The sequence below is a fragment of the Channa argus genome, chromosome 11 (genome assembly GCF_033026475.1).
Source record: "Channa argus isolate prfri chromosome 11, Channa argus male v1.0, whole genome shotgun sequence".
Lineage (NCBI taxonomy): Eukaryota > Metazoa > Chordata > Actinopteri > Anabantiformes > Channidae > Channa > Channa argus.
The window spans coordinates 25,399,658-25,411,322 of NC_090207.1; the positions used below are offsets into that span (position 1 = coordinate 25,399,658).

The following is an 11,665-nucleotide window of genomic DNA, read 5'->3' on the forward strand; positions in this document are numbered from 1 at the left end:
TACATTAGACAAACTGGGAAGAAAAAGTATGTGAACTCTTTAGTTTTCTGCATGAATTGATATAAAATGTTTCTCTAAGTCCCAGGTTTAGTAGATACACACAATGTGCTTGAACTAAAAACACACATTTTTGATCCTTTGTATCTTTTATTTATGTCGGTAAACGGCCGCTTATGTAGCACTCTTTTAAGCAAAGTGCTTTACAATGTTGCTTCTGATTTATGGTGGCTACAATGCAAGGTGCTCACCTGACCCACCAGGAACAACTTTGGGATCAGTTTCTTGCCCAAGGACACATTGACGTTTAGCCAGGAGGGACCTGCCTTACCAACCGAGATACAGCTGCGCCTGGCACTTTTATTTTATTTTTACTGTGAAACACTTTGTCACATTTGATACTGTACTTTACTGTATAAGTACATATCAATTACTTACTTTATTGTACACACATTCAAAGTTACACTTTGAGGATCCTGCGCAGTATCTCGGCTGTTCCTTAGACTCCACTCTTCTGGACGGAGATCTCAGATGTTGTTCCTGGAATCTGCTGGAACCACTCTCTCAGTTTGGGGGTCACAGCCTCAGATTTTTTTCTAACTCTTCTTTCAGCCCTTGGCATTTTTCGAGCTTCTCTTTATCCCTTCTTTCTGTAATTGCTGTCTTTTGGGATTGCTGCATCCACACCATGACCGTGCTCTGTTTGTCCACCACTACCACGTCTGGTTTGTTGTTCATTAATATTTTGTCAGTCTGTATCTGCAAGTCCCACATGATCTTAGCATTCTTCAGCTTAGCATGCAGTTTTTGGATGCTGGATTTGGGGTGACACCCTCTGTCAGTTTCCTTGTCTTGATGTCAGTGGCTTCTGTCTCTTTTTTGGGCACCCTATTATGCCAGCAGGAAACTCAAGCTCCCAGTATACATATATATTAAGCTCTGTGTGTGTGTGTGTGTGTGTGTGTGTGTGTGAGTATTGGAACTTTAGAACTTACTTTTGTACTTTAGAAACTGCTGATCTACTGGGATTTTCATGCACAACTATCACTAGGGTTTAAAAAGAGTGGTCTGAAAAAAGAAATTATCCAGTGAGCGATTGTTCTCTGTGAAAAAAAAGCCTCATTGATGCCAGAGGTCAGAGAATAATTAGCGGAATCTTTCAAGCTGATAGAAAAGCAGCATTACCTCAAATAACCGCTTGTTACAACCAAGGTTAGGTATGCAGAAGAGAGTCTCAGAGAGCACAACGCATTGTATCTTGAAGCAGGTGGGCCACAGCAGCAGAAGACGACTTTGGGTCCAAAAAGTGCTCCAAAGTAACTCCAGTCAGCTAAGAACAGGAACTGAAGCTTCGGTCCACAAGGGCTCACTACATGAAAGGATGGATCAATCCTGTCTTGTATCAATGGTTCAGGCTGTAGAGTAGACACATTTTGTGTTGTACAAAATAGTCACTAATTCTTACGTGTAACCATCATGCCACTGTCTTAGGTGATGAAGATGATGGGACTGAACAATGCAGTCCACTGGGTGGCTTGGTTCATCACTGGCTTTGTCCAGTTGTCCATCTCTGTCACTGCTCTGACGGCCATCTTGAAATATGGCCGGGTGTTGCTCCACAGTGACCCCTTCATCATCTGGCTTTTCCTCACCATCTATGCTGTGGCGACCATCATGTTCTGGTGAGATGTACTAGTTTCGCTTAAATAACTTTGATTTCCTCACTTCTAAAATTGTGTCATTTTCCACAGGTCAAGAGCTGGGAATTAATAATATTTTTGTAGATTTACAGTGTAACACTGCATGTGTATATGCTGCACTCACCACAGTTTAAATCAGGGGCAGGGAACCCAGTCTCCTTGAGGCCTTCATCTATGCTTGTTTTCCAACTATCCCTGCACTACCCACTGCTGATTGCCTGGGTCAGGTGTGTTAAGTCAATCAGAAGGTGGAGGAGCAGTTGGATAGTTCAAAAACATGAAGGGCTGTGGCTTTTGAGGAATGTGGATTCCCCACCTCTGGTCTAAATGCACCAACACACACACACACACACACACACACACACACACACACACACACACAATTACATTAATTGATTAATTGACAAATACTTAAAAGTTCAACATCTCATAATTAGCATGACATATTTTTAATGCATTATTTTTGCTGTAATTAATTTACAATAATATTATTTTACATTATTTTGACAGGCCTAGCAGTTACACAAATGTATTTATACATCAGTATATTAAAATAGAATCCACATACATTTATTTTATCATCAGGCCAAGCTTTTAACCAGGAGGGTACTGTATTAATTTAGCGCGAAAATACTTTAGATGAGATTTTATGAAATCGCTAAATTATATAAAACTCATAAATTCTCTTTGTTTTTCAGTTTTCTGGTGTCAGTCATTTACTCTAAGGCAAAGCTGGCTTCAGCCTGTGGAGGAATCATCTACTTCCTCAGCTATGTACCCTACATGTATGTGGCCATTAGGGAAGAGGTGGCCCATGATAAGATCACTGCCTTTGAGAAGTGCATTGCTGTAAGATTCTTTCTGATTTATATATTTGGGTTTTTTCGAAAATGTGATGCCTGTATTGTGATTGCATTCTTACCTCATCTATCTCTTTCAGTCTCTGATGTCCACCACAGCCTTTGGTCTGGGTTCCAAGTATTTTGCACTGTATGAAGTAGCAGGTGTTGGCATCCAGTGGCGGACTATCAGTCAGTCACCAGTAGAAGGTGATGATTTTAACCTAGGTCTGTCCATGATGATGCTCATCATTGATGCTGGTGTTTATGGCGTTCTCACCTGGTACATAGAGGCTGTGCATCCAGGTAAGCGAATCTTTGCCCTTTGAAATCGCGACCATGCTGTTCTAAACCTTTGATTTTTAGATTTATTAGATCAAATGTATTTTCACTCTTTGACAGGAATGTATGGGCTACCACGTCCATGGTACTTCCCCCTGCAGAGATCATATTGGTCAGGCAGTGGGCGTATCGAGACGTGGGACTGGCCGTGGTGTGGAGGAGGTGCTGCCAGGCTCAGTGTGATGGAGGAAGACCAGGCTTGTGCAATGGACCAGCGAAGATCTGGTACGGACAAATGATTATTGTGTCTGAGGAGGACAGCTTGTGGAAGAGATTCTCATGTTGCACTGATCCATTTAACAGAATCAAACTTTACTCAGTGCTGATTTGGACCAACCTATAAACTCAGCAAACTTGACCTACTATTCTCTTCCCCCTTTGAAACAATGGCTTAACATTCCAAATGTCTTTGATTTCCATACTGCTGATCAAGTTGTAAAATTAGGGGTTAGAAATACTTTTTAAGTTGCAGTTTTGGTTTACTTCTTTATCTCGTAACCATAAGTAATCGCGAGATTCTATATTATTTGCTTACTTTTTCAGAAGTTACATTTTACCAAAGCATCACTAGAAAAAGTGATCACAAGAGAAAGAGCTAATTAAAGAAGCCGAATAAGAGTGATTGAGAAAAGTAGACATTTTTAAAATATCTAATTATTTTGATTGGTTCTTTTTCTTATTTTAACCCCAGAGGAGATGCGGGGCATAGAGGAGGAGCCAAGCCACCTGCCGTTGGTGGTGTGCATTGACAAACTGACCAAAGTGTACAAGACTGGCAGCAAGCTGGCCCTAAACAAACTTAGCCTCAATCTCCATGAAAACCAGGTTGTCTCCTTCCTGGGACACAATGGCGCTGGAAAGACCACAACCATGTGAGTAAGAATACTTTTTTTCAAGTTATTGTGCTCAGTGATTTTAGTTCTGGTGCTTTGGTTATTATTTCAATCTGGTAACCCGTGGTGGTACTGGTGGTAAATATTAATATCAGAGGTGTCAGTGATCCCTATCTGCTTTTCAACAGAGGAACACCTTCAGTTTACAGTACAGCCAAAAAAAAAGGATTTGACTCGTTACATTGGGCATGAAAAAAATGGACTGTCTGAAAATTAAAGATTAAGATGACGATGAATATTTAGTTTGACATACTATGTAGTTTATTCCATTTTTGTAATTGGTTGATTCACTAAAAGCATAGTAAATATCAAATATGAGCGCGTAATATACACCATAAAATTCCAGTTTGAATCTCCTGTTTCACCAGTGCTACTTCTACTGACAGCCTATACTTTTTACAGGTCCATCCTGACGGGCTTATTCCCGCCCACCTCTGGTTCCGCCACCATATATGGCCATGACATCCGCACCGAAATGGAACGTATTCGCCAGAACCTGGGCATGTGTCCTCAGCACAATGTCCTGTTTGACAAGTTGAGTGTGGAGGAGCACCTGTGGTTTTACTCCAGACTCAAGGGAATGGCTGAAGAAGACATACGCAAGGAGATGGACAAGTTAGTACAAGTTTACTGCATTTATTATAGTTGGTATAGTACCAATAAAACACTACAGACATAGGTGTACAACTATAGAAAATGCAACTTTAGCAGACACAGCCTGAATTTCACATACTTCTTGTGTCTATACCTTAAACCAGATGGGAAAAATGTATATTAGTATAAAGAGACACATCAGTGAGAATTGTTTGGGGTTGTCAATGTGTAGCAAGCAATGTGTAGCAATGTGTAGCACCTTTTCAATCCTGGATTAGCTAAGGGTGGTATAGCAGTGATCAGAAGACTTTGCAGCTAGATGAAAATTTCCTGCCACGTTATGGCGTCTGAGCTCCAGCTTTTATTCTTTCCCCTTAACCACAACCTGATACTGGATTTTACTGCTTTTCCACCAGTTCTTTTAATGCAATGATGGTCAAGTGACAGAGGAGAAAAGTAGTAACCCTTGACTTATTGGTCCCATTGGGGGCTTGTCATGCTGCTATTTTTGACAAACCTCTGGGCTCAGTAGTGCTGCTCTGTCTATGCAGTTTCAGGTTGAAATTAGGGCCATGACACTCCAAGCCGATAGTTGTTTGATGGGCAACGTTGGACCATTGTTGAGCATCGGCCTAGATTTTGCAGTGTGTCCTGCACCATCAACAGCAGTCGGACCCCTGGCACCATCTTTTCTGCTGTTTCTACATGTTTAATTGGCATCAGCCTGTGAGACCACTTGGTTTGGCTGTTTAGCTTAGTGAATCAGTGTAAGAGAGAAGCCTGCAGTATTAATAATAAAAGTGAATATAGTAACTTGAAGTTGTTACAAACCAGTTGTTACAGTTTGATGCAGGTGCATTCTGCCTCTCAGAAGACCATCAAGCTATTGTTTTCTTTAATACTCTTTGTATTTTTAATACTCTGGGCCTTAACCAGCCCACCCTTATTTCTATCTTCTCTGGACTGGGACATTTCAGGATGCTCTACAGCCTCTGTGGTACCCCAGCCTTGTCCTTTCTGATTAGTCAAAAGCATAAACCTGTTTACTGCCTCTTAAGACAATTGTGCCTTTTTCAATTTTCCTCCTTACAATCCAGTGCCCTTCAAGGAATTATTGAAGGGCCCACAAAATACTGGCAACCTACCAACAAAGAGGTTAAAGCTTTCCAATCCCTCTCCCTGCATTTTTTTTTTTTGCCAGATCAGGATTTTTGTTCTTCTTCTTCTCAAAGTCTTGCCTCTCTGCTTTCCACCAGCACAACTTTCTTTTGAGATACAGACCAGATACTAGTGTCAGGCCTGAAAGGTGTGATGGTAGCTTCAGTGGGGAACTAAATCTGTTGCTTTAGGGCTGCATTTAGTGTGCAGTCTTTCCCTGGAGCCAAGATAATATTTGATATATAGAAGTGGTCCACTCTGATGGTACAAGTAGTATCAGTTGCTACATTTGAGGATTGAGTGTTTGTCCCACTTGATTCAGTGCTGCTTTCAGTTTTTCCTTTTATACTTTTATACGCAGCTCAACTACGAAATAATTCTATTCTAGATTAGCTATTTGAAACAATGAACATGAAAAGTGAATAAAAACATTTGTGTTATTTTGTTGTTAGAATTGAGGTAAAGGGTTGTAAGTAGAAGCTATAGCTCCTGTAATTGTACTGTAGATACTTCAGCACTAGATAGTCAACTTAGCAAATGACTAATTGCTTTGTTGTGTTGTGTGTGTGTGTCCAGGATGATTGTTGATCTGGAGTTATCCAACAAGCGTCACAGCTTGGTGCAAACTTTGTCAGGTGGGATGAAGAGGAAGTTGTCTGTGGCCATTGCCTTTGTTGGCGGCTCCAGGGCCGTCATCTTGGATGAACCCACTGCAGGGGTCGACCCCTATGCCCGGAGGGCTATATGGGACCTCATCCTAAAGTACAAACAGGGTGAGTAGAGACAACACCAGAGGATCCTGCCAATATGCTGCATTAAAGTGTTATGTAATACAGGATCTTGTGCACATCAAAGAAAATTGATGTTCTTCTTAGCAGAGGATGTGGCTGCCTGAGGTCAGAATTGTTTGCATATTTAGAAATATACAATGCACAAACTATGTTCAAGAGTATTAAATATGGTATGCACACAGTTTTTACTGCGTTTAAAATATAGCAAATGTTCCTTCAATTTTAATCCTCATTTTATGTTTTTAGTTTTGTTATTTTTATTATTTTTTATGCTTTGGCTTGACACTGCTATATTTGTGTGTAAGTGTGTGATGTATCATCTTCCCCAGGTCGTACAATTCTGCTGTCCACCCACCATATGGATGAAGCAGACCTTTTAGGCGATCGCATTGCTATCATCTCACATGGAAAACTAAAGTGCTGTGGCTCACCACTGTTCTTGAAGAGCACCTATGGAGATGGATACAAACTGACACTGGTCAAAAAGCAGAGTGAAGGGAGAGGTGTGTGTGTGTGTGTGTATCTCTCTGTATCAGTTCTAAGATGGCTCTTGGTTACAGTTTGGACACCCATTAGGCAGCCAGACTATAATTTGTTGACAGATTTCAGCTTCTGTAAGTTTACTACCTAGGATGTCACCAGGTGTCACAAAGGAAGGAAGGTTCAATCTATGAACTTGGGGCTCTTTATTTACAGGGCCATGACACAGGATGTCTTGTATATGGTTGGTTCGGGGGAAAAATAAGACATTTTGGTGCTTTTGTCTGTTATCCCAAATGTTTAGTACACATCACAAATATCTATATAAAAGTTCTATAAAGGTGTAAAAGCTAATCATCACAGAATTTCTCACTTTTTTCTAACGTTTTGGTTTCACTCATTTTATTTGGGATGACTGTTCTGAAATTTTGCCATCAAAGTATCTAATATATTTGGCTGATGTAATTAGAAAATGTTTCTGTTGTGTCAGTCAGTAACCTGTGACTGCATTCCAACCTTTTTTGTTTTATCTTATGGTTGCTGCCATATATTGTTCTATTGTCTTTCTCCACACCCCATCATATCATGTGTATTCTTTTTATCCTTCAGGCCAGAGCAGCCAGCTGCAGCCTCCTTCTTCCCTGTCTCCTTCCTCCTCTCAGTCCCCTTGCTCAGAGGCTCGGGTCACGCAATTTATTTGTCAGTTCGTGCCATCCTGCCTGCTGGTATCGGACTCCAACACCGAGCTGTCTTATGTGCTGCCCTCCGAGGCTGTTAAGAAGGGCTGCTTTGAGAGACTTTTCCAGGTACACATACAAAGACAAACAGACTTATTACAATTACAATGCAATATAACCCAAATATATTGCACATTTGACACACACAAGTCCACTTTTTTTAGCATCTTTTAAAAATGTTGATGAAAACCTCAATGAACGAAATCGGACCCCCTCCTGGTTTTGTGTATTTCTTCAAGTTAAGTCTTACACAAAACAGATAATCTGAGCAAATATAAATTTTTAGGGGGGCTCACTTAAATGTATTTCTTGAAGGTAAAAAGATGTGATAATACCAACTAAGACGAGTGGCAGAGACACTATCTACAAATAGAGACTTAGACAAATATTGATCTTTCCCAGAATTGGAGCACCAAAAGCACAATATTGTATCATCCAGGGAGTCAAAAATGATAAAAGATAGTATGATAAGCTCCAAGATATAAAAGCTCCCAAGGAACTGCATTCTTCTCCTACCTAAATAAAGTTTTCATGATTCCACCATCTGCAAGACACATCCACATGGAATAAAGACCTCATCCACATGGAAACAGTGCAGTGAAAACCAGTGCTAATCCAGAAGAAGATTAGGGATTTTCGAAATTCTGCCACAACACACCTAGATTTGATCCTTCAGATGTCTGCATGCCTGATGCTCTACCCATTGAACTACCAGGCCACCTGGTTAATAAAAAGGACATCGTACACTATCTATTGTCGAGCATGGTGGTCTGGTAGTGTAATAGTGTAGGGATGCTTTGCTGCATCAGGACTGGGGCCACCTGCCGTAAATGAAGGAAACATAAATTCTGATCTCTACCAGAGAATCCTGACAGAGAATATCAGCTCATCAGTCTCCAAGCTGAAGCTTAGTTTTAACTGATAGAGCAAGCTGCAAGACAATATTCCTAGGCAACTGAGTAAATCAGTGTCTCAAGGGGGATGAACCAACTCAGGACCAAAGTATCCACTTTGGTGATCCTAGGTATTGAGATTTAGGTACCCGTTTTACTTCGATATATACAATTATCATTTCAAACTTCTATTTTGTTTTACGAGTTACAAGAGATACACAAAAAGAGTAGATATCAGGAGGAAGTCCAATATTTTGTTATAGCCGTGGATATTTAGTAATTTAAAATCTTAGGACAGGCATTTGTAGCCTGTAGCTTTTCAGCCATTGGTTGGCCACACAGCACAAACTTGTGCTGTCCAGCCAATCATTGTTCAAACCTGTAGGCCTAAAAAAATGTTTTAGAAATTTCAAAGTTCCCATGGACGTGATTTGACGTGAAGAAGTCATGTATTCCTCAACCTGAAACCACATACAATATGACCATTTCATCATACAACTTTTTACAAATGCAACTTAAAATGTGTTTTTTACATGACTATAAAATGTGTGACATGAACAAGCATCATTATTTACATCATATGTACACAAATACAGAGCCAGTGCACTGTGCCTACATGTGCATATATGCTGACCGGCCATAACAATAAACCCACTAACCTGGTGTGTTAGGAAAAAGAGTCTTAAAGATCCTGAATAAAAATTGTTAATGAGGTAAATGTGACATTAAATCATGACATAGCTTATCTTATTACATTGATCATTCATACAGTGTTAAATATATTGAGACCTTCTTCTGCTGTGTGTGGCTACAGGCTTTAGAGCAGAGCTTGGACACTCTGGCCCTCACCAGCTTCGGGGTGATGGACACCACTCTGGAGGAAGTTTTCCTCAAAGTTTCTGATGAGGACCAGTCTCTGGAGAACAGTGACGCTGGTAAGACCACATTTGTTCTCTTGAAAACGTTTAGCTTTTACTAAGTAGTCATGACTTTTTCAATATTCTGTATCAAAATGTGCACTGTCTGAGTAAAAGTTCTAATTAACATTTGTATTAAGGACGTGATAACAATTGTCTCTCTTTCTCTCTCTGTCCTTGGCAGACATGAAGGATTCCCCAGGGGGCAGCTCAATTGGGAAATTGTCAGTGGGTTCAGGAGGTGTGGGGGGGTTGCAGGGTGAGACTGGACCCACAGTGGAGAGTGAAAAGCCAGAGGTAGAGCTGAGTAATCTAGTTATGTGCTCAAAGCTGAGCCAAAGCCAGTCCTCCCTGAAATCCTGCTCATCCAGTGGCTCAGTGAGGGGGGATGAAGGGGGGCTCTACACAGACTTCTATGGAGATTACTGTCCACTTTTTGACAACGGCCAAGAGTCTGACTCTGCAAGCCTGAGGGGTAAGACAAAAAGATGGCAGATGTGCTGTGTCAGACACTGACTTTTTATCCCAGTTACTGACCCTCATGACAGCTGCAGCCAAGAGATGCTGGTTGATACATGGCCTTTTTATTATTTCTTATTTATTCCTTACTTCAGGCCTCATGCGAGGACCCTCATTGCAATTTTTCACATCTAACAATTGTTCTTCAAGACAGGCACATGTCTATAGTAACTAGTATCCATTATTTTATTAATTTGTCTTGTTTACCTTGTGTTTCCCCAGGGGATACAACGAATGCCTTATCTTGTGAGCCAAAAGTCCTAGAGGGCCAGGGCAGCTTCAAGTTGGAGGGTTGGTGGTTAAAGCTAAGTCAGTTTCATGGACTTATCATCAAGCGGTTCCACTGTGCCAAGAGGAACACCAAGGGACTTTTCTCTCAGATTCTCCTGCCTGCTTTCTTTGTTTGTGTGGCCATGACCGTGGCCTTATCCGTACCTGAGATCGGTGAGATTTTACATGTAGGATATAGATCAGGTTTCTGTCCTGAACTAGTTTTTTGTGCTACTAAACAGGTAGTGTAGTAAGTGCATTCAAAGGAAAACAATACTCAGATACAGCACATAAATGTTTCTGCAAGCTGCAGTGGATAGTGTAGCAGGTAGTGGAAAGGGCCTTTGTCACGGCTTTTTACTGAAAGTAGCTGTGTGCTGCCAAACACGGGGGATAGAAGTACTGAGAAAATGTCTGTAAAATTAAACCCACAAACAAAAGAAAATAAATTCAGTAAAATCAATGTTGTACAAATTCAAATGCTAACTCTGTGTCTTGTGCACTTCTGTAATGTTGATAAAACTAGTGGATTGTCATCCGATTTGCTTTCTTTCACAGGAGATTTGCCTCCTCTGATCTTGTCCCCATCTCAATATCACAACTATACCCAACCTAGAGGCAACTTCATCCCTTATGCTAATGAAGACAGACCCCAGTACAGGTAATACAACACTGATTTTATTATCAGCACCTTTCTTTTAGGAATTTGATCCTCAGTATGCTCCTTAAATTAGCAACTGTCCAAATCAAGATGGACACAGCTGAAGAAACAACACGACCTTCCAAAAATTTTCAATGTTGTCATTGCACCAATTGATATTAGTCACCCGCTAAATTTTGCACTGCCTTGCAATTTAAAATAAAACGTCATTTCAGACCCTAGCAATCTCAAAAATGCATGAACTGATTAATCAATTCAAAGTTGAATCTGGTTCTAAGATAAATTATTTTGTAAGTATTTATATTCATTGCAACTAATAAATGTTTAACAGTATAAACCCCTTGCAGTTTGTATTAAGGCCCTGCACACTGATGGCAAACGTGCTGGCTCCCTGTCTTCTGTTAGCTTTCTTGCAACTATTATGGCAGGACAATTACACGTGTGGTTTTGGTAGTCAGAATGAAAAATACATCCATAGACAGATCGATCAGTAAATCTCAGCAACTAGTACATCATCTAAAAGTAACTTATTTGGCTTTGTCTCTCAGGAGTAAGCTGTTTCCAGATGCCAGCCCCCAGAAGATCATCAACACCCTCCGTCTGCCGTCAGGTGTAGGTGCGACCTGTGTCCTCAAAACACCCTTCAACAGCACCCTAGACCAGCTAGCCCAGACCCTCAACCCCAGTGCCAACAACTTTAAGACTCTGGCTGCATGCTACTTTGACTCCATGTGTCTAGACTCCTTCACACAGGGGGTCCCCCTTTCCAACTTTGTACCTCCACCTCCTTCACCAGCACCTTCAGATGACCCTGACCCTGGCTTTGAGGACAGACTGTGGAATTTCACAGTAGCCCCTCCAACCACAGTCAGGG

The 11,665-nt window shown here is 40.9% G+C and overlaps 1 protein-coding gene across 2 annotated transcripts in view; it reads left to right on the top strand.

The window, feature by feature from the left end:
- Window positions 1-11,665, top strand: part of abca2 (ATP-binding cassette, sub-family A (ABC1), member 2) — a 72,112-nt gene that overhangs the window by 41,789 nt on the left and 18,658 nt on the right. For both annotated transcript variants that reach the window (XM_067520965.1, XM_067520964.1), the window contains exons 17-30: window positions 1,489-1,679; window positions 2,396-2,546; window positions 2,638-2,842; window positions 2,939-3,103; window positions 3,570-3,750; window positions 4,174-4,386; window positions 6,100-6,296; window positions 6,644-6,817; window positions 7,404-7,600; window positions 9,239-9,359; window positions 9,526-9,816; window positions 10,083-10,304; window positions 10,689-10,791; window positions 11,340-11,665. In XM_067520965.1, coding sequence (XP_067377066.1) covers window positions 1,489-1,679; window positions 2,396-2,546; window positions 2,638-2,842; window positions 2,939-3,103; window positions 3,570-3,750; window positions 4,174-4,386; window positions 6,100-6,296; window positions 6,644-6,817; window positions 7,404-7,600; window positions 9,239-9,359; window positions 9,526-9,816; window positions 10,083-10,304; window positions 10,689-10,791; window positions 11,340-11,665 — 2,737 coding nt within the window. The remainder of the gene's footprint in view (window positions 1-1,488; window positions 1,680-2,395; window positions 2,547-2,637; window positions 2,843-2,938; window positions 3,104-3,569; window positions 3,751-4,173; window positions 4,387-6,099; window positions 6,297-6,643; window positions 6,818-7,403; window positions 7,601-9,238; window positions 9,360-9,525; window positions 9,817-10,082; window positions 10,305-10,688; window positions 10,792-11,339) is intronic.